We start from the raw sequence: 22,922 nt of genomic DNA on the forward strand, positions 1-22,922 counted from the left end.
TTCATGGACGTTTCACCAGCTTCAAAGCCTATCAGTTCCACACATTCAACTCTCATTCAACTTTTAGCTCAGTTCTAGGAAGAAACAAATTGCAAAAGCTTTGCTTGATAACATCTTAAACAGAGATACTTTATTCAAAACTTTTTCAGACGTTAGATTAATGCAGAAAGGACAGAAAAGCTTTCCACATTGACAAAGTTACAATTCTTTCCATACAAATGTAGACTAGACCCCTAAAAGACTTGGTTTTGTTCCTACAAGTTGTAAACAAGCAAGACAATCCATATTAAAAACAGCCTTCTATCTGTTGGGAGAAAAAAAAAAAAAATCACAGAAGAAAATTTAAGCTGGTTACACTACCTTAACACCACAACTAACACATTTAACATCAATCCTCCTCCAGAATAAGATACCTAAATCAAGGAAGAGTACCAATAAGGAGTTTTACTGCATCCTTCATCCTCTGAGTGCTTATGTGATCACCTGGGCTTTGTTCTTTTCTGTGTGTGTTTTTTTGTCTTCATCTGGTTTAGTTAGTTTTTTTTTTTTAATCTTTATTTATTGGTTTTTCTTTTTTAACAAAGTTGTTCTTTTTCTATTAAAAAAAAATGTTTATAGACTTGATTGCACTGTAGGAAAAAAAAAAAGTCTTCAGTATAAAAGAGTTCATAGTATCAAAAATGCCTTCCCCTTCCCCAACAGCACCTAAATATATAGAGGTCAACAGCAACTGGCTAGTCTAGAGTGATATAATCTAAAAAAATTGATCCCCAAAACACAGTGGAATATTTCTATTCCATCAAGGTTTCAATAAAAAGAGGCTGACATATAGATCTGCGGGACAGGGACACCATTTTTCAAGACAGTACATTGTTCAGAGTTAACAATTTACATCCTGCGAGAAAGTTACAGATATTTTTTACAGAACTTCCTTGTCAGCAGCAAAGGAAATTAAGGCCATCAAACTCGCAGCTTAAAAATTGACATACAGAAAATAGAAAAATACATTGTGCTTCTGGGAAAGCTCCATTCTGTAGGCAAGGATTACCATGACTTGAAGAAGCTGGCTGAGTGGAAATTACATGATTATACAGCTTTTTCTCTCAGACGTCCTTGGGCCTGCCTGTTATGAATAGAAAGAGTAATCTTTGAAAAAAAAATCCAGCAGTAAAAGATTTAGCAACTCAAAATAATATACTGTACTTTTTTTAATATATGAAATTATTAGCCTGGCATGGTCTAAGCAAGAGTCAGCATGCAAAGCTCTACAACCTGTTATCCCCTGTAAGTAACAGAATGCTAGATATCCTTTCCTACGAGAGGTAATGGAGGACAGCTACCAGAAACACACAACTTAATTATCATATTTGAACTTCAAGTCAAAAAGCATCATTGGAGTTTAGACAGGCAGTGAACACTGCAGGGAGCATATACAAGTACCTTGAGAGTTTTTAGATAAAGAAATCTAACCTCTCTATAACATTTTTGTAAGTAAAGCTACTAAAACACACACTTCAGCTGAACTGCACAATCCCAGAAACACAAGAGCAGCTGGATGCATGTCAGTACTTCTGTATAACTGCAATAAAAACCCCACTTTATATTAAATACCACAAAGTTACTGGCAATGATGGTTTTTGGCCTAAAAGCACTGTTTCCAGTACAGCAAACTCTCTCCATTTTTTATCTGTTTACATATGCATGCTTAATTGCTGTTATATTATCTTTTCTAACTGACCTTAGGATATGTACTAACCGAAATGCAGCAAAGTTTTAGGCAAAGTAGCAAACTTGAATGTTATATTATAGGAACTTACCTTTGTTAAGTTTCCTTTTTTTTTTTTTAAAGACAAACTGGTCAAAACAGTAAGGTAATGGATAAAACTCAGAATGTGAACAATCAGGAATGTTGTATCTCAGTATATTACCTTATATTTTAAGACATTTTATACGGGGGGGGAGTGAGCAAGTGGCTGTGTGATGCTTACTTACCAGCTGGGATTAAACTACAACACACACCCAAACAAGTACAGTATTTTTTGAAAAATTCATGACTTGGATATGTTTTTTCAAGCTAAATTAACTTGTTAACCTAAAACAAGATACCTGCTGGTGGCAAGAGTAGTCTTCCTCCACTTCAGCTCCTTCTTCCTCAATTTTCTCCTCTTCCCCTTCCAATACAGTTGTTTTAAACACAGTGGTTCTCTGAGCAACCTCCTGGAAGAGAGTGATTTTTAAGACTCGACTCCTCCTGGTGCTAATCTACTCAGATTTTGAGAAATGGGAGTTCCAGCTATTGGGAAAGCTACTTGTACTGATTTTGTCTATATATTTTTCATGTACTGCTGTGCATAAATAACATTCATAACACCTTAGTTTTAAATCTCTTTAAGATTAAAAAGTCTTTCTAACAAGACACTCATCAAGTTCTTCCAAAATTTGGGATTTGTTTAATATATTCAAATATTTTCTTTCAATTGCAAGGTGTCATAGCAACTGTCCTAACCCAAAGTTTTAACTCGCACCTTACCCGAATTAATGCCTCACTGCTTAAAATGAGTTTCACTGTAACATTCCCCACCCCCCAAAACCACACAGTTTTAAGGAAAACTAATTTAAGAGAAAAATCACTGAAGAGTTTTCTAAAGCCTTTTCTTTTCAAAGCATATTATAAGGCACTGCCCAATTCCTTGCATGAGTGCAGTGTCCAAACAAGTAATTCTTCTACTACTTATACTCGATACAGGGGAAGAATTTCACACGCTTCAATAAACTGCATTCCTAAATTGCAGTTAAGACAGACAGGTGTACAGTATGCTTGGCTGGAAAGCAAAAGGAGAAAACTTTATAAAATACGCATGTGCATTCATGTGTGAAGTCCTAACAAAGGTTCCATCTGCATCTTTATCAGGGATGGCACACAAGTTTAAACATATCTGAGCTACTTTACCTCTCCCTGAGAATTTTTCAGTATAACTTCCACATCTTCACCAGTGTTCCAAGAATTCTGGTTCTTCCAGATGAGGTCAGTGGGAGGGCTAGCAGTTACTCCAGCATTTGCAGCCCAGATCTGTTAAAAGAAGTCACACATGAGCATTATTTGTTAGCCTTACACATTTCCAGATTACTTGAGTTAAAATATTCCATTTAAGTGACACTGGTGAATCTCCTTCCGTTAAGAAAATACAAGTCTTTGCCTACCCACTTCCAGGGGTTTTTTGGGTTTTTTTTTTGTTTGTTTTGGTTTTGTGGGTTTGTTGTGGGTTTTTTTTTTTTTGGTTGTTGTGTTCTGTGGTTTTTTTTTGTTTGTTTGTTTTTTACAATAAAACACCCCCGTGTTTTTTTAATGCAGAGACTTTTGAATATGTAAATGCACACATTTGTGGTCAAAATGAATGCTCCATGTAAAAAGTAAGTTTCTGAAAAATGTGTCCAACTTCTTCCCAGCAATTGATACAACTATGCCCAATACAAATACAGGTGATTATCTTCTGAACATGTATATAGAAAGGACAAATTAAAAACCTTGCATCTTATTGACAAACACAAGTTGGCTTAAAGCCCATTTCAACTGAACAGCTGAAGCTTGACAACTTACTGTTACAGTTTGGCCTGCCTTTAGTGTATATCTTGAGGTATATCTGTAACTAGCAGAAGAGTCTCCTGTTTTTCGGATCATCTCCCAACCTCCCATAGGTTGATCCTAATAAAAAGGAGTAAAAAAAAAAATTTCAGTCAGCAGTCATTTTCTGTTACGCATGCTGGGTATTTTACGTATAAGGCCGTAAGGCACATATAATTTTCAATAAAAACATTTACTATTACTTGATCTTCAGCATGCAGTTAGAAACCTTTTAGTTAAATTTGTCTTATCTCTTATTTCAAGTTAAAGCTTAATACATTCTGCTTTTCAGTTCTGATGTTATATTAACTAATGTTTATAATTTGCATCAGTTTTGTTATAGCTTTGTCCAGAAAAATACATAAATTCAAACCCCCTTACAAATAGGTAGTACATTTTTTTGAAGCATAGAATGAAAAGCAGGCTTAATAGAAAACAAAATATTCCTGTCAGTCATCTTAAATATGTTTCTACATATGCACACCTCCCACTACACACTCCTTTGTAAGACCTACATTATTTTTTCCTTTCAATTATTTTTTGTGTATCAACTACTTGAAAAGCACTAGCAAATCTAGTAGAAAAACATATACAAGTCACTACAGAATGACTATATCAAAACAAGAGCAGATCTTTTTTAAGTTCTCCCACCAACAGCTTCCAAACATTAAACAGTTGCCACTGGAGCCTGGAAACTGACAGTTAAGATCACTTAAAATAAATAATCTTATTTATCTTAATGGATGCTGATATTCAGTTGGTCATGGCAACAAAACATACCATACTTAGAGGATTTTATGTATTTTCTAGCTTTTTTATATATACATATATAAACTGTCAAACACTTGTGAAAATTCCCCAAGTACAGCTTATTACATTGAACTACAGACGGTTGCTCAAATCTAGACCCCTGGCGGAAGTGCTATAGCTATGAATCATCCGTGGCTACTGATAACAGAACTGACAGTCCTTCCATGGAACAATGAATGTGTAGTTAAATTAAACAAAAGGCAGTGAAACCCACATGGTACACAAAGTGTGTGTGTGAAATCCCATAAGCCTGAAAAAACACAAAAAGGAAAAAAATGGCAGGTCCTGACTCACTAGAAATAGTCTTTGATTTGTCTTAATTCAGTAATCTAAACACATTGCTGTCTAGACAATTGTCAAGGTTTTTTCCATTCAGTAAATGAAGTCAGCAGTCTCAGCCAACACCCCAGGCAAGTAATTAAGACACATATGTACCAACATCTGGAAGAGTCTGTCCATCTCTCCATTGATTAGAGGGGACTGAGATACTTGGAACCAGACCAATCTTTGTTATCTAAAACATCAAGATGAGCTGCCTTTTAGTGCAGGTAGAAGATCTGATGACATTAGACAAAGCCTGTGTGTCACTGAAAATGAAGAATGCAGCTAACACTTTTACACACAGCTTAGGCACAGACAGCACAGAAAGAGGCCAGAATTACTTAGATCTTCTCCAAAATCAAGGATGCAAGAAATCAGGTCTTGTAATTTTGGTATCCTAATGAGACAGTGCTCAATTCTCTCTTCTCCCAGACAAAGGATTTAAGAAATTATAGTCCCCAGTCTCCAACCCCTCCTGTGATGACCCACAGAACAGTACATAGCACAGGACTTTCCTTGCTTAAGCAGAAATTACAAGTAATGTCAGGGGGGTGGGGGCAATGGGTGCAGGGGGGAAATGTACTGAACAGAACAGTATCATTCTGAGGGCAACATAAGAAAAAGTTTTGAATATTACTCAAATGAAGTTCTCTCTGATAGACAGATGTGCGTGTTTCCCCCCAATACAAAATCCAACTTATTCACAGAATGAAATAACCTGAGTAGCCATCATAAAGGTGGCTTTGGCACAGGAAAAAATATAGATGCAGCCAAGGAAGAAGGAAAACTATGATTTAGAGAAGTCATATGCAAGTACAAGGGACATAGGCAATTAGTTACATCTAGACACTTACTTTGCACCAGTACATACACATTTCTTTTAAGGCAGAAAAAGTTCTTAAAAGGCTTCTGAGGTAGCCTAACACCTGCTTGCAGTATTTCCTATCAATGACAATGTTATCTGTAAAGCTTTACAGGCAGGTCACTTGTAAGGCAGAACCCTGAAGAGTTATGTGACACTTTGGTGGGCAGGCAAGTTAGCAATAAAACAATTGCTATGAAAAGCACTAAAAATCATTAGGAAGAAGTCATCATCAATCCAGAATACTGTATGAAACCTTATTTTGTGACACACTGATTTTTTAGTGCCATCTTTTAATACAGCATGCTTCAGCTCTAGTGTCAACAGGAAGCCTGAGGGCTGAAAGGGTGCTGAGGATGCCTTCTACCTCTAGTCGGTCCATTGTAAAGTTGTGATACGTGTGCATTTTCAAACCTGTTCAGAGGTGTTCTTCAAGCAGATGAATCTTCCATCAACATCTATCTCCTCAATATGGACATTTCCAGTGGCAGAAGCTGAGTGGGAAATGTGAACACTACCACTGGCTTCAGATTCCTCCATATCAATTCTCTTCCTCTTCCCTCTGGTCACACGCACAGTACTCCTTGATGAAGCCTGTGAAACTCTCACTCGGGAAGACGGGCCTGGAGAAAGTCTCAGCCTACATGGAAGAAAGGAATAAACATGCATGCATCACACTTTGGTTTTACTTTTCCCACATTTCTTTCCCTCTCCTCCTCTTCCCATAGAATTATACAACAAAAAGATACAGTAAACAAAAAATGCAACATGAAAAAGTGAAGCCTTAGGTACTTTTGGAAGAATTGAAGAAAATGTTGCCAAACAGCTGATTAATGCTTTTGAAGAACAGAATACTGATGGACTACTACATTAAGATCATAAAGGCATCTTCATGCATTTGTTGAAGACTGTATTCCTGGGTAGGCAGAACAAATAAAGAAAAAGCTCTTAGGGGGAGTTAAGCCATTGTAGGAAATTTACGCAAAAAACCAACAGCACAAGAGCTTTCGCTGTTTCATCCCCACACGTGAGAAGAATCTGCCTGGACCCATAGGATATCATTCAGAAAACACTGAAGTATCAAACTACTTTAAACGACTGCTGTGACTTACCAGGTGAAAAGTCTCAGTATTACTGAGCTCTGGGTCAGATGTAGAAAATCCAGCTAGCTGATAAGCTGGACAATTATAGCAGCTATTACTTTATTAAAATTATTCTATACCTAAAGAAACTTGGCTAACAATTAAATAACCCTATAATTAACTCTGAAAAAGAATTTTAACCATGGCAGCAAATAGACCTACAAATGACAATTCATTGCATCCTCAGTGCTGAATCCCAATAGAAGAATAGTATTTGTTCCCTTGAGAGCTACTGGTCTGACACTCAAGCAGCTTGGTCTCATGGAGACTTAGGTGTGCATCACGAGGAGGCCAAAACAAACAGTGCCTTGGAAACTGTAGTAAAGCACCTAATGAATGCATTCCTAGTAAGAACTGCCTTTTAACAGATAATGAGACAAGTAAGGGAAGCACACAGATGGCAGCATTTGTTGCTACATTCTTTCATACCTCTTCTCTTCATCCTCCAGCAATTTCCGGTATGCATTGATTTCCATATCAAGTGCCAGTTTAACATCCAGAAGTTGTTCATAGTCACTCAGCTGTTCCTGCATCTTATTTCTTATCTCTACCACTTCTTTCTCTTTCTGGGACAGTGTTCTGCAACAGTCTTCCCGTTCCTTGGCCAGCTTCTCCTCAAGCTCTTGCACTTTATCTTGCCATGATCTAGACTAGAAAGCATTGAAAACATCAGTGGTGCAAAGGAAAGCTCATCCAAACCTCCTTGCACTCTGCTATTCAGGCAACAGAATTCAAAACATTAGGTTAAGCATCCTCCCCCCTTTCTGAATTCAAACTTGCCCATATTCAACTTCCTGTTCTCACCTCACTACACCTCTACTACAAAAATAACACCTTAAGTTCCAATGAAACTGACAACATATTTCAAAAGACAACTACCTGCTCCATTTTTCTGAGATCTGAAGATATGTTACTACACCTGAATTTACTCAGTCAAGAAAAATTGAGCTTAAGAGTCAATTTGTTTAAGATGTGCTGGACAGGACACAGAATCAAAGCGCAGCTCAGTATACTTCAGATCCTGTAGCATGTAATTGCTCTTTAGCTTTCAGATGTCTGCTTCCTGCTGCCAATTCTGAATTCTGGGAGGAAGTTCCTCTAAATAGGGAACAGGGGTGGTTGTCAGTGAAAGCCTGTCTGCCTCTTATCAAAGCCTTCAGAGGCTTGCTGAAAGCACAGTGGCAAGTGTTCCATGAAGAAAGCATCATACACTTTAAAAATCAGATCAAGCCAGTAGAACTTAATATTGTACATCCAGAATGGAATGCTTATCAAAGAAAGGCCAAATGATGACAGCTTTAAGGTTTACTTTCCCTGGGTATGCTTTCTTCTTTTTGATAGTCTCTTGAGATTTTTTTCATTAAAGGACGCAGGAACCAAGGTCTCACAATCACCTTGTCTGGTTAAGTCACCAAGTTTGCTATGCAGGCACTCTATTTAGGAAGTCATCATAGCCCAGTGTCCTGGTTTCAGCTGGGATAGTTACCTTTCTTTCTAGCAGCCAGTACAGTGCTTGGATTTGTGCTACAGTGTTTTGGATTTAGTGTTGAGAAAAATGTTGATAACAGTGATGTTTTAATTGTTGCTAACTAGCACTTATCCTGAGTTAAGCATTTCTCAGTTTCCCACGCTCTGCCAGCAAGCAGGTGTACAAGATGCTGTGAGGGAGCATAGCCAGGAGTACTGACCCAAACTAGCCAAAGGGTTATTCCATACCCTAAAACATCATGCTCAGTGTATAAACTGCAGGGAGGTGCCAGGAGCAGGGGGAACACTACTCGGTCATCGGGTGGTGAGCAATTGCATTGTGCATCCCTTTTCCTGGGTTTTATTTCTCTCTTTTTGCTATATTCCTTTCCATTACTATTATAATAACATTTTATTATTATTGTTGTTATATTTTATTTTAGTTAAACTGTTTTTATCTCCACCCATGAGTTTGGTTTGGGTTTTTTTTCCAATTCTCCTCCCCATCCCACTGGGGGGGTGGAGGGGCAGTGCCTGTGCGGTCTGTAGTTGCTGGCTGGGGTTAAACCACAACATCCAGTGACAATGAAAGCAGACAGACTAAAAGGCTGAGACTGACAACCAGTTACACTGGTCCTCTATGTTAAGAGTCAGATAAAGAATTTAACAAAACAAGTTGAGTGTCACATGGAAGATCCCAATGGAAACCACTAGAGAGCTCAGTGTTAGTAACTCAAACCGGACCAGCATCAGCAATAAGAGTTGTCTTCTTCCCAGAGGACAAAGCTAAAGCTAGTGCTCTAACTCTACCGGTTGACATCACTAGCACTATCAAAAAAAACCCACGGCAGCAAAATGGGGTTTTTGGTGGACAGTTACAGTCAAACTGGCAGGATTGATTTTGATAGCCCTGAAGTTAACAACCAACACCTCTGCAACTTCTCTGCACCTAGCTGTCATTCACAAGTAAGCAGCAGAACACAGGTAATTAACTAATACAGGAAGTAAAACAATCCTCAAACACCTGTTGGCTGAACCACCAAAAGAAAGATGATGGTAATCTAAAGGCAGAAATAAGATCTAAGTAGACAAAACTCTCAGTTCAATTCTTATGTAACCTCATGCACATTCATTACATCACCTGATCTTTTCCAGAGACTAACTTGTCTATATAACAGGAAAACTGGGAAGACTCATACTAGTAACTGCCAAGTTATTTGGAAAATGATGAAATATCTGCTGCATTTATATTCTTCACTTGAAATAGACACCGTTTTGCAGTCCTACAAGAGACTACTGTACAGGAGGAATACAATTCAAAAGGTAATCACAGAAAGGATCAAAGCCAAATATTACTAATATTTTATATTTTAAAAAAAAGTTTTGTGGCTTTTCAACAGATTACTAAGTTAAAAAGCCCACTTCAGAACCAACTCCCAACATTTCTCATTTTCACTCTAGATTTTCCACTGCAGTGCACATGATGTTACTCCCATGAAATAAGATAGTACTGAACATATGGCTTGTCATAAGTTGTGTCATAGTTCAGGTGTGATCCAAGTAAAATTAGTTTCTGCTCAAGACCCTGCTCTACAAATGCTCAAGTAGTTATTTGATGTATTTTCTCAGTCTCATATTTCATCCTAATCCTGGTAAGATCACTTTTTTTGTCTTTAGAGTTCTAGATGAAAACTGGATCTAGGAGGAAGTAAGACACCAAACAGACTGTACATTCCAGCTCTGGCTTTGAATGTTGCTTTGTGGAATCTTATGCTAGACTGTCCAGTTACTTTTAATACAGCATTCTTGTCTAAAATTGCCCCACCTATCTGCAAAAGTTTCTGCAAAAGCCAGTTCACAGTACCACCTTTCAAATACTCACTGTATAGCAGGATACTGCACAAAGAAATTAAGAGTTTTTCTAAAGGAAGCATTAAGAAATTTGAAAAAGTACAGAACAGTAGAACAGAAGACAAACTCAAGTCATGATGCTGAACACACAAGTTAAGGGAAAGTACGTCCTTTTAATATAAATCAATTAATTAGCAACACTCAAGAGTCACAAACAGCTTGTTACCTCTTTCTGAAGGCTGTTGAGATGGGAAGTCAGATTATCAATTCGTAAGCGACTTTCATTGAGTTCTTCTCTTGCTGAGTTGGCTGCAGAACTGTTCATCTCTGAGGACAGTCTAGCATTCTCAAGCTGTAGTAGATCAAGTAAAGACATAATGAATGATCAGTTTCAAAGTTTTAATAAAAGTCAGTCACCAAAACCCACACACAACGCTAAGCCAAAGTTATTCTTTGCAGCCCTAACACAATGAAGCATCTCTTTCTTTAGGGGTTAAATATGGTGGCTCAATTACCATGCTGGATTGCCCTGCCTGGAATCACAGTCCTCTGAATATTTAATCTAAGATTAAAAACTCAGAAGTTTCCCTTGTAGGTATTACTGAAGTTGGACTGCTAAGTTCAGTTTTCATGCTAACATTGTCTAATGTTTAGCTTTATATATTTAATTAGTGTAGCACTAGTTTTCTGTATGCTTAAATAGAAGCTAAACTGAAATTACCGATCCGCTAAAACAAAATTTGTTAATTTGCAGCCAACATAAGCAAATTGGTAATACGCCTTCAGATTACAGTACCAGTGCCATAAGTCACTAGTGCTTCATTCTATCACAACTTCAAGCTCAAGTAATTTTGTATTTTTAAACTGGCTACATCATTCCTGCTGAGCACTACCACAGACTTATTATTGAACTTGTAGTTGCAGACTAAATGGAATCTAAAAAAAACTGTTTTAAAATAAGAGTTCAAAAATACAGAAACAGTATACCTGAACAGAGGGAACAAGAACAGATTTTTAGAATTAAAAAATATTTTTAAAATATTTTTTGCTAGACCTGACTTTAAATAATTTTTTCCGAGTCAGACTGAAGCCCTGAAGATAAGCAACTCCACACTGTTAGGATGGTAAAGACTGATGCTAATAAATTCAGTTTGTATTAGCTTTTCTGCTGTAATATCCCATCTTGTTTTAAAAATATTAACTGCAACAAGTATAGCCAAAGAAACCAGGTTCAGCTGAGACATCAGGATCCCTCCTGATAGAAATACTGAATCATAGTAAAGCAAGGAAATTATGAAGTACAACTGATTTCAGCTTGAGTATACTTCCTCTCTAGAAGTGTGAAAAGCAGATAACATTGGGTGTGGTAAGACTTCCACATGTTTTATACAGGGTCAGAGGACTTGGGATGCAGTCTTCTCATCAAGTCCTATTGTTAAATAAGTTTTATACAAAATATGGAACACCTTATTGATCATCAAGAATATGTTACAGTTGATACACAGTAACACATGAACTTTCCTTACTAAAATTCCTAGTAATTCATAGTAATCCCAGTTCTAACCACTTTTTCCCCACAGTTCATCTTCACACAGTGCTTCCTACTCTCATATCCTACTCTGAGGATTAAACATGCTCCCAAAATGAGACCTGAAAGTACAAATCCACATTCAAAAGCATGGTAGTTTTAAAACAAGCTCCAAAATAAAATCTGCTGAAATGCAAGTAATTAGGGTATGTTTCCATTGAAAATAAAAAAAAAAGTACATCGGACAACTGTATGAAAAGATGTTCTCACTTTGATATAGTAAGCACATGCAAGTTCTTCTCTGTATATCTTCATTTGTGCATCATGCTGCGCTCTCATTTCACAAAGGGCTTGGGCCAGTTTATGTTCATATTCAATCTGATGCCCAGAATCGGCCTCAACTAAGCACATTTCATGCTTCCTTCTTGTCTCATTGATTTCCTAAGAAAAACAGAAAAATAAAATAACATTCAGTAAATATGAGACAAAACAAGTTTTAGAAGTCTATCCACTGAGTGGATAGAGATGCAGATTTTAGCTAGACTTGTGGATCAGCACTAGTTTGTTTGACACTGAAACTTCCACTAGAAATACTGGGCCATTTCACCAGTCTGATCTGCGTAGTACTTTATTTTGCAACAGCCAGTCACTGAAATAAGAGCTAGGATACCATCAGCGTGTAAAGTCACATTTCTTTCTGCGAGCTGACTGCATTTTCAACAAATACACCTCAGTATGACTACATTTTAGAAATAATTCTCCCCTTCTTTTAAGTACCTGCTATGCTAGCAGAAAATGAAAACACTGAAATTAAACAGTCACTTTGACTAACCAGCATTTCCCCATTTATTTGTATGGTTGCCCACGGTCTCTGGAAAAAAAAGATTCCAACAACACTAACAAAACTGAAAACAAAACTAACAAAGAAATGTGCACACAGAACAAAAGACAGTATGGTAAGGTACCACTTTGTTACCGCTTTAAAGTTCCTCCTGGAAAGCCTCAAATAGTACAAGTGAAAGGGAGGGTGGTAAGAAAAAGCTTTAGAAGACAAATATTCATCAACTTCAAAAGCACCCTACTAGAAAGTTCTGAAATTAAAAAAACCCAAGCCACTACAAGTCTATAGCATCTGTTTGAGTGACCCTCTCCACTTTGTTTCTCATAAAGGGATTATGTGAGAAATTAACCTACTTTCTCATCACTATGAAAAGACATGTACATTGCAATATCATGGGCAGAAACAACATGATACACAAAACCATTTTATCATAGAGCTCTGAGTTAACATAATTTTTCCTAGAAAAAAGTTGGAAATCTTCCAGCTAGAATAGAGATAAATCCTGCTGAGTCAGAGTTCAGACCAGATGACTTCCTGAGGTCACTCCCAACCTAAATTATTCTAGTATTCTAGAATGACAACCTCATCTTACTTTTAAAAATGTGAATTCTTGAGACTGAAGCATTTACCTCCTCATACACAGCTTTACGAAATTCCAACTCCTCAATGAGACTCTGACAACGGTTTTCAAGATCCACCTTCAGTAAGGTTTCACTTACAAGCTGTTCCTTGGCAGCAGCTAAAGAACCTTCAAGCTTTGAGAAAAAGTAAAAGAATCAACACAACAATGATTATGTAGCAGAACTCACATAATACAATGACTTCAGCTACCTAGAAGCAAAGCTAACTACAGAATCACAGAACAGTAGTTCTACATGTTATGGTTGAACTTAACAATAAAATTCAATAGTTACACTACTAATACATTTTCTCCTCCTTCTGCAATGGCTTGCACAAGTGAGTTCTAAACATTTCACATTGATAACTATCATTAAACCGCTACTTATCAATTTTCCTTAAAAAACTTCAGGTTTTCTACATGGCACATGGTCTCCTGGTCTCCTCAACTCAGCCTCTTGAGCTGGTGTTGCTTAAGATCACAAATCATGTGTTTCAAAGAGTTAACAAAACTAGCACAATACTTTTTCCCCCCTTTTCGTTCTACCAGATGCACAGAAGATGGAGAACCACCGGCAGAACCAAAAGGACGGCAGAGAGAATCACAAACTGTTACTTGTCATTTATTATCTGTATTGTAAAATGAGTCCCCTGAAACAGCTCTACAACTTGCCAAGTTTTTTTTGACACTTGACCTGCCTTCCCAGTACCATCCCTGGCAATTTCAGAGTCTGCAATTTTAAAAGCACTCTATTCCACGATTCATGTTATTAATAAAATGAATAGTACTGGACATGGACACTTAATACTGCTTCCAATGTTGACAGCGAACCACAGTTTGTTCTACCTGCGACTAGATGACAGATTTGCACCTTTTTTGGCTACAAAGTTGCATCTCATCAGAATGACAGCTCTTACTGTGAATGTATTTTTATATAAAACCACCTCATTTGCTAATACTAGCTTGATGGTTAAATATTTCTTCTTCTCACCTGTGCAATTCGAGTTTTTAACTCTTCAATTTCTCCCTCGAGACTTCTATTACTACCAAGGGCTGTGGCCAGTGCAGCTTCTTTAGAATTGAGGGCTGCTTCAGACTCTCGAAGTTTTACTTGGGCTCCATTAAGATCAGATTCCTTTTTCGCATAGCTGGAATAAATCAAAGAGAGTGGTAAGAAAGTCTAGAAACGCCCTCAAAGCAGAGTGCTGACTATTAAAACAAAAGGTGCAATCTGAACCTTAAACTTGAGAGACACCCAACATAAACATTTTGTCTTGGCTTAATTTACTTTAATTCAAATCCTTAGTTCTACTTTCTCATCTGATGTAACAGTAGCTTACTATTTTGCTTGGGCTGTAAAAATACAGGGGAAACTCAGAGCATCAAACAAGTCTGCGAGACATATATAGAAAGTGGAAACTGTGTGTCTGTTAAAGGCACCTCTTGTTTTGTCTTTAGCTAGCCAAGTTAAAAATGTCCTACCTTGACCAGAATCTTAATAGAAAGAAGTAAGTCCTCCCATCAGAAGACTCTTTCCATAGGTTGGAAACAAGTAAATTATCTTCATTGCTTTTTATCCGTGCAAATAGCTCACTTCCAATTAAGAGACCAACTTCCAAATGAAAATTTCATTATTGAAACATCATGAAAATGTTCACTATCCATAAGCAGAAGTTTAACATAGTGAACTGCATCACTGCACCCTTCTAATCATACATAATAGCAAAGTTCCACAGATCTGAGGAAAGATACCCAAATCCTACCTATACAATAGTCTACACCATCACTCAAACTGTACTGATGCAGAGGTATAAATGTTTTTCTTTATAAAAGTAAACACACAAGATTTTCAAATTGCCACTCAGATTAGTTTTCATGTCTGCAACAAGCAGTCAAACAGTTTCTAGGGGTTTACTCCCTAAAATGGCATATGCAAACAAAGAAGTCAAATGAGAAAAGTAAAGTAATACCACATAAACAACCCACACTTTTCAGCCTAAATTAGTGATTCACAAGTAATGATACAACAGGCTACTATCAAAAACAGGGGAAAGGAAAACCATATTCAGGAATCAAAATGACTTTTTACCTTTAGGTTGCACAAGCAGCTGTGTTTAAATGTGTAACACAAGTTCTTCCACCTTGAAGGTGATACTTTTTCACTCTGGGATACCCACATTTCTCTAGTAAGGGAAGTAGTGAATAGAAGTTCTAAATGTTTAGAATCAAACTATAACATTTTACAGGAATGGACAGATTCAGGCTCAGTAAGACAATGGCTCAATAAGACAGCACATTCTTCAGTTTTCACACTTCTCTTTGCAGAAGTGAGAAAATCAGAATTCACAACAATAAACTGAAGAGACTGACAACTGGGTAAAGATTCTTAAGAACAAGATTCAAAAGCGTTAAAGCAGTAATACATTTGCTACTTTTAAATCACCGTACAGCTTATAAGAAACATTAGCAATGCTTCTTAGCAAAATGAGACTAATGAAAATCAACACAATTTTAAAAGTAGAGAGTAAAGTTTAATAGATACTTTTCCACATGCAAGCATGTGCCATTAACATTGTGCTCAAGAGAGGTGTGTGCACAAAGGCTGGCAAAAAAACATCTGCAGAAATAAAATTAATGCTTGGATGTTTTAGCACTACAACCACAAGATGGCAAGCTTTATGTAACAGACTTAGCACCAGCTAATCGCGCTCCTGTTGAGTAACACCACCCTCACTGAAGAGGTAGACTGCAAGAGCCTGCAACACACAGAATCTTCTATACTATTTTTTTTTTCCCATAGCTCAATGCTATCCAGTCCCTCCATGGCATTTTACATATCACTTCTTAGACCCAACAGTTCAGAGCAGTTAGGTCCACAGCTCAGAAAAAAAGCACAGAATTTTCATTTTGGACACATGGGCTTCTACTTCCAGCTCTCTGCATTATTCACTGGAGGCCTCTGTCTTGTTCCTTCCCTCCCTTGCAGGCCTGTAGTAACTTCAGCATGCCAGGACGCCATATAGCAGAAAAGGGAAAAGGGGGAAGGAAAGGTGTCTTGCTATGGTACATCTGTAATAAAAACCTCTCTATCACCTATTGGGAAGTATAAGGGCCCACATCAGGCTTTTGTTCTGTGATCATTACTGGAGAAAGCTTTATTCAAAACATGGAGAAACTGTTTCACTTGGGCTCTCTCACAAGACTTCATGCTGAAACCAAGCATACCAAGTTGGCTCCTGAAACTAGTAAATCACACATAGACAGGGCCATAGCGTGCAGCCCCCCCCCTCCACCCCAAATTATCCTGGACTCCAAAACAGGAAGACTCCCCATGTACATTAAAGTTACTTTAGTTTTTTTGGGGGGGTTCTTCTTGTTGTTGTTGTTTGGGGTGGTTTTTCTGTGGGTGTTTTGTTGGTGGGTTGTTTTTTTTTTTTTTTTAAATGCAAATACCTCTACCAACTACAAACTGGTAGGCAGCTGAGAAGAAAGCTCTTGCAATTGGGGTAGCAGAGAAAGATGTGTAATATGGACTACCAACAACAATATGATTAAAACCCAGTACATTACTTGCACCACTAAATTAGGTATCACCAGTTCTGAGCCCAAAGTACCTTCCTTGTTTGTGTGCAACAAGATTGGCTGTGAAGCAATCCTATAACTTAATGCAAATCACAGAAGGGGGAAAAAAAGAATTAAAATTAAGCACTACTAGTCGTTAGCATTATGAGTTGTCTAATTATTGAGACGGCTCATCTGAACACATTCTCAGAATGAAAACAGAAACTGGAGCTCAAAACTTCAAACGCTGAAAGCCAGGTGAAATCTCAACAACTCAGCAGTATTATTCCAGCCCTAAAGGAATATGGGAAAGAAATGAAACAAGATCAGAAAAGCCTCTGTGAATTACAGAAACAAACACCAAATGTATACAACGTATACTTCACCCTTACACCTAGTAATTTTTATCAGGAAGAACTTCAGCCTCTCGACAATAGCTTTTTCCTCCATAGAAAGTCAAACCTACATCTCAAAACAACTAATAAAAAAAACCCCTCAAACACCTTCCTGTTGTACTGTTCAGAAATCAGCCAGAACTGTACTCCTTCAAATAGCTTGGCTCATGAAAGAAAAATAAAAGCAAAGAAATAGTCGCTGACTTGCATACACTTCAAAGCAGCAGCTTGTTTTTCTCCCTTTTGACTTCAAAATCCGTGGATCTTCTTACCTGTGGAATTGTAATTTATTTTAAAACAGTGCAGAACTAGGATCTGCCCCCCCCAAAAAGCTGGTTCCCATTCGTTTTTGCTGTACTTCAGGGAAAACTTGCACTTCAGAAATTTAATCCACAATATTTAACTCACATAGACACTATGGAGTGTGAAGAACTCAGTCTCACTCCTACCTAGTGCTACCAGCGCAACTCTTGCTAATGGAGCTCAGCACGCACCACAGCAAAACAATGCCATCTGTTTTCTCCAATACACCCCAACCGCTCAAGCAACCTGACAGCAGTAAGCATCCCACAGTGCCACTCTCAGGAGTACAAATAACCCTTATAGCTGCAATACATCTGCCCAACTCGCCACGAAACAAGCTAATTTCTCATACCAGATGCAGTCTAGCTGAGGCACAGATTTCTAAGCAGGTTAATTTGCTCAACATTCCCCAAACTTAATAACCTGTAAAGAAGAGCAAGTCAACTCACAACTATAAGGTACTGTGGTTAAGTTGTGTCTGGTTACCTGCACTAGATCATTTAAAGCTAATTCAAAGCTCTCAAATACAGATACCAAGGGGCAATCACTGCAATGGTGAGACTGCTTGGATCACTTGGTTTGCAGTTCAGTAAACTGGCCACTTAACTGAACAGCTCACTGAAAGAGGCAGGTTTCCTTTTCACCCTTGCACTATCACCCTTCTTCCCTCAACCCTGAGGTTCATAAACCAGCCTAGAATTTCCTGTAATCTCCTTAAATTTCTTCCTAAGTTAGTAGAAAAGCCACACAGGAAAAAGATAAAAATAATTTTCTACCAGTTTAATAAGCTGAATTGGACTTCTGGAGCCAGACAAACCACACACCTAATGCAAAGTAAGCAGGAAGACGGCTCCTTTCAGTCAGTAGCCAGATGTCTGGTTTAATTTGAAGTTCCTTTGAAACTGACCAAGTGCAGTATGCCACCACCTTACAGGACTTTTTTTTCCCCCTCACCTCCCACACCCACCCGCTCATTTCTGCCAGTACGTAGAGAGTCAGATCACAAAGCTAAGCATTACCAACATTTAACCAATGCCTCCTCGAAAAACCATTGGTTTTTAGCCAATTCATGACACAGCTACACAAGTGTTGTAACTCATGATAATGCAGCTTATATTTACATGCATATAAAATTACACAGTACTGCACATTGAGATGGTTTTCCACTCCAGTTGTGGAGAAATAAGAAAATAAATTTTAAAAAATGAACTATAGTCACTAATGCTTTGTTTTATTTAGCTAGCAGTCAGTTTTCCATGTTTTTTCCCCTACTGCAGACAACACATTAAGGCTATGTTTCACAATGAAGTGATTTACAATAACATAAGAAACATCTGGTTTTTTATATGGTCAACATGACAATGAGAGTTATTGGACAAGCTTGACTTTCCTGCAAACAAATATATGTAACTTGGTTTTAACTTGTCTTACATCACTCACTTCATCTAACTGGAGTGCAGAGTGTTTGAAATCAACACTAAACATACATCATCTCTAGCCACTTATTGCTCAACAGTGAGCCTTCCTGAAGAGCTCAATCACATGAATCAGACTACTCTAACCAGCAATCTAGGCAGAACCTTTACACGTGCAGTGCACACATATCAAGTCACTGCCCATGACCATGTCACCATTACATGTCCACATACTCAAGACCAGCTTTAACCCTACAGCAAATCATCCCTTGCATCGTTATGTCCTACACTGCATGGAAGACACTCTTAGATAACTTAAGTTATATTCTTGTATTGCAACTGCTTCGATTATTGTGTAACAAGTTAATCATTCCCTTCCTTAGTTCTCTGGGTGCTGTCTCCATGCTACATAACAGAACAGTGATCGATTTCAGATTAAAGTTTAGAAGTTTCCAGCCACCAATCTTCACCTCACTTCCTGAGACGACCTATGATAATGAAAATATGCTTCCAAAACTTTCAAGTCATCTTCCTCAAAGCAGTTCCTCTAGCTCATTACAGTATACCACATACGCACCACAGAAAACCCTGGAACAGCTGTTAAAACTTTGCGTGCGTTAACACAACATGGTTCTTCTGCACAGTTGCTCACGGTACCAGCTGCAAAGTTCCACACACTTGCACAGTAAATCAAGCCATAGGCTGACACCAAGATATTACTGATGTTTATTTTAATGCCTAATCCCACTGCAGAAATTCATTTCAGAATACAGATGAGAAGGAAGACCAATTGAACATACAAAGCAAGAGAGCCACAGAAATAAGATCTTAAATATAAAAAATGCATAAAACTAGTTCCTTGCCATAATTACATTTACTATAAACACTTGCACTCTATAAAACACTTGATGATAATCAATGACCATTATATCCTTTACCAATATCTTCAATAAACACATAATTTCCTCCAAAGTTACTTTTATCACATTGTCTCCTTTTACAGGAGAGCAGATGTGCTTCAGCATTGGAAAACTGCCACAGTGAAATCTCAGCCTGCCAAAGACAAATGTAAACAAGGAGTTTCCTAAATGAACTACTATTAACACCAGCTCACACTTCCTAAACAGAGTGATTAACTCATGACAAGTCAGAATACAGACAAGTCCAGCTAGGGATTTTGACCTGCTGCACACTTAAATAAGTCCCCATAATAAACATTCACCTCACCAATGGAAATCTATCCTGAAACTTGACCCAGGCCAAGTAACACAATAGTAATAGTAAGCCTGACTCACTGAACTACCCTTGTTTGACTATTTTTAAGTCATATCTTGGGGATACCTAAGCTTATCTGTAATTCTGTTTACAAGTCCTAAAAAAGAGCTAAGGTGTTTGGAGTTGGTTTTTTTTTTTTTTTCCACCTGACTGGGAGCACATTCCCTGATGGCTTCTTTCTTAAAGGTGTTGTCATATTAAAACCTGTCAAAAATACTCTTATAACACTTGGCACAAGTGTGCATGGGAGTACTAGTAGTCATAAAGAACTCCGTTTGCACGGTGGGATGAGAATGTGTGCTCTCTTAACAGAATTTTCCTTGCCCTTTCAGAAAGCTGAAGTGCAGTGAGGTGTATGCATTAGCTTTAGTTTAAATACAGATAAAGTATTTTGATCTGGCTAATGTAGCCACCTGAAAGAAACAGGGAGTTTTCTGGCACATTTGGTGCTATTGTTAAGATTCTTGCAGAGTAAACTGTACCTTGCCCTTCTTTGCAAAATATCCTGGCTGGCAGATGTTGTGAAAGGTTGCTGGTGGATGAGCAGCTGAGCCAATCTACCAGCGTGCCGCTGCAGAAGCAAACATACACTCCCATTACCATCCTACCTATGGTTCTGACTGTTGTCTTGGTTGTTCAGCCAGCTAACGTAGATCATTAAAATGGCAGAAAGATGCCCACTTCTGCTGATACAGTTTTCTGTCAACAGAGAAGTACCAATACTTGCATATAGCAGGTGACAGAGCAAGTGTGAGAAGTGGGCTGAGTTGAGAGTGAATTGTTTCGTAAGCTGCAAACTGTTTGGTTGGCTTAAGGATAACAGTAGCCACATCATAAGAGCCAGCTTAGTGGTGGCTAGGTGTTTGGTTACCTTTAGAGTCAATGGAGATAAATGGCAGGAGAAATTGCTCTCAAGAAGTCCTGGGTCTGTGGAGGGAGCATAGATGATTCACTACTCGGCTGGCTGAACTTGGGCAAAATGATTCATGGTCTAGCTGGCCTTCCTGTGCTATTTGAATATTTTTGCAGGTGTTACTCTTATTTCCCCAGACACACGTGCAACTCTGCTTTCACTACTTAGTACAACATTCTTCTGAAGTGTTTTATCCATTTATCTTATTCCAGTCACCATCTTTCAGTCCCTTGCCTAATCAGTGCATCAAACTCAAGCTTCTAATTACTTTCAAACTGCTGTAGGACTTTTATTATTCTTTATCAAAATTAATGTTAAGGCCCAGTACATTCATGAAAAAATCAGAGCCAAGAGCATATTTAACTGAAAATCAAAATTAACAGGTCATACAATGGTAGAGAAAGATTACCAACTCTGCTCTTACCCCCCCTCCACCCCAACATCAATCTACTGACAAACTTTGTGGTCCCAAGACCAAAGACTAGAATGGTAAGTGAGCCTAACCAGTGAAAAAAGCACAAACAGAAGGTTCTCTTTTGCTAGTGGAAAACTACAGCCATCACAGAAATCAAATTTCAGGTAAATGCAAACAAGGAAGCAAATAAACAACAGAATGAAGCCAAACGTGTAAGAAGCAAAATCGAGTGGCACAAATCTGTTCTCTGCAAGAGTGGAAATCTTGGCGCTGTGCCATAAAGCTTGCCATCTTGAGGCTATCTGGTCACGAATCCACCTTTTGCAACACCTGAATATCCAGCAAAAATAAGCAGAAGTTATTTTTGGTTTAGTAAACCCTACTTACTATCTACTCGTGTATTTTAGTATTATTAACCTCTTTCAAAAAGGGCATTTAGAAAGACTAGACCTGCAATAGCCACTATACAAACTGTCATCACTCTGCATTTTTCGTCCTGAAGCAGCTTAAGCCTTACAGACAGAGCCACCTGTCTATACGGGGCAGGATGGAGGCGGTGAAGAGTCAGCCTGACTCAAACCCCGGAGCCCATCCAACTCGATCACGCCAGGGTGAACTCGGCCCAAGTTTCGAGGGTGCCGCCCACACCGCTTCTGCCGGAGGGCTTGCTCTCCAGAGCGACGGGCACGCGGCGGCCGGCCCTCTAGCAGCCGGGCGCCAGCCGCCTCCTTACCCACGGGCGCAGCCGGGGGGCGGCCGGGGCGCGTCGGCGCTCCGGCAGCCGGGGCCGAGCCCTCCGTGGGGGCCGGGCCGCCGCTTCCCGCCGGGGCGGGGCGGGGCAGCGCTGCCTCCCGCTCATTCATTCAAAGCCAAGACGGCCGCCGGCGGGCGGGAACGAGCTCCACGGCGGGCACCGCTCAGCCCGGCCGCCGGCCCCGGCGTGTCCCCCCACCTGTCCCCGCTCACCTGCACAGCAGCTGCTCGTGCTCGGCGCGGATCTTGCCCACCTCGATCTGCAGCTTGGCCCGCTCCCGCGCCGTGTTGTCCAGCGCCTGGCGGGCATCGGCCAGCTCAGCCTCGTAGATCGCCTTCAGCCTGGTGACCTCGCGGCCGCACACGTCCTCCCGCTCGACGACCTGCTGCTGCAGGGCGCTGTTCTCCCCCTCCAGGCTCCGCACCTTGTCGATGTAGACGACCAGGCGGTTGTTCAGCAACTGCAGCTCCTCCTTCTCCTGCAGCCGGGAGATACGCGTGGGGCTCTGCGCCGTGGAGCCTCGGCTCCGCGGCCCCAACGGTGTGGCGGCCGCCATTAGCGGAGGGACGACAACGACCTGGGGGGAAGCGGAGGGGGAAAAGGTGAAGCCGGGCGGGAGGCGCCGAGGCAGTACCAGGAGAACCAAGCCGGCGGGGCGGGCTGGCAGCGAGCCAGGCGCTACCTCCCGTCCAGCACTGACGCCGCCTCCGCCGCACGGGGGGCCCTGCGCCGCGCGCCAATATGGCCGGCGCCCCCCCCCTCCGCCCCGCCCCGGCCCGGCCCCGCCCCGCCACCGGCGCCCTCCCCCCCCCCGCGCCTCCCACGTGA

General features: G+C 39.6%; 1 protein-coding gene across 1 annotated transcript; it reads right to left on the reverse strand.

Moving 5' to 3' along the window:
• Window positions 1-120: 120 nt before the first annotated feature.
• LMNB1 (lamin B1) lies at window positions 121-22,650 on the reverse strand. The gene is made up of 11 exons (XM_086480400.1): window positions 22,307-22,650; window positions 14,055-14,211; window positions 13,074-13,199; window positions 11,874-12,044; window positions 10,302-10,427; window positions 7,187-7,407; window positions 6,030-6,255; window positions 3,599-3,703; window positions 2,951-3,070; window positions 2,107-2,217; window positions 121-1,123 (listed from the first exon to the last, which is right to left on the reverse strand). Exons 1-11 carry the CDS (start codon window positions 22,648-22,650, stop codon window positions 1,079-1,081), a joined length of 1,752 nt encoding a protein of 583 aa, XP_086336526.1. The 3' UTR covers window positions 121-1,078.
• Between the last annotated feature and the right edge of the window lie 272 nt (window positions 22,651-22,922).

The sequence above is a fragment of the Leptosomus discolor genome, chromosome Z (assembly GCF_034619465.1).
Source record: "Leptosomus discolor isolate bLepDis1 chromosome Z, bLepDis1.hap2, whole genome shotgun sequence".
Classification (NCBI taxonomy): domain Eukaryota; kingdom Metazoa; phylum Chordata; class Aves; order Leptosomiformes; family Leptosomidae; genus Leptosomus; species Leptosomus discolor.

Excerpts from the sequence above, each read along its gene's own strand:
- LMNB1 (XM_086480400.1), bottom strand. The coding sequence starts at position 22,650 with ATGGCGGCCGCCACACCGTTGGGGCCGCGGAGCCGAGGCTCCACGGCG. Across the intron at positions 7,408-10,301 it reads TCAACAGCCTTCAGAAAGAG|TCTAGATCATGGCAAGATAA; the intron begins GTAACAAGCTGT and ends AATGCTTTCTAG. Across the intron at positions 2,218-2,950 it reads TGAAAAATTCTCAGGGAGAG|GAGGTTGCTCAGAGAACCAC; the intron begins GTAAAGTAGCTC and ends ACTCTCTTCCAG.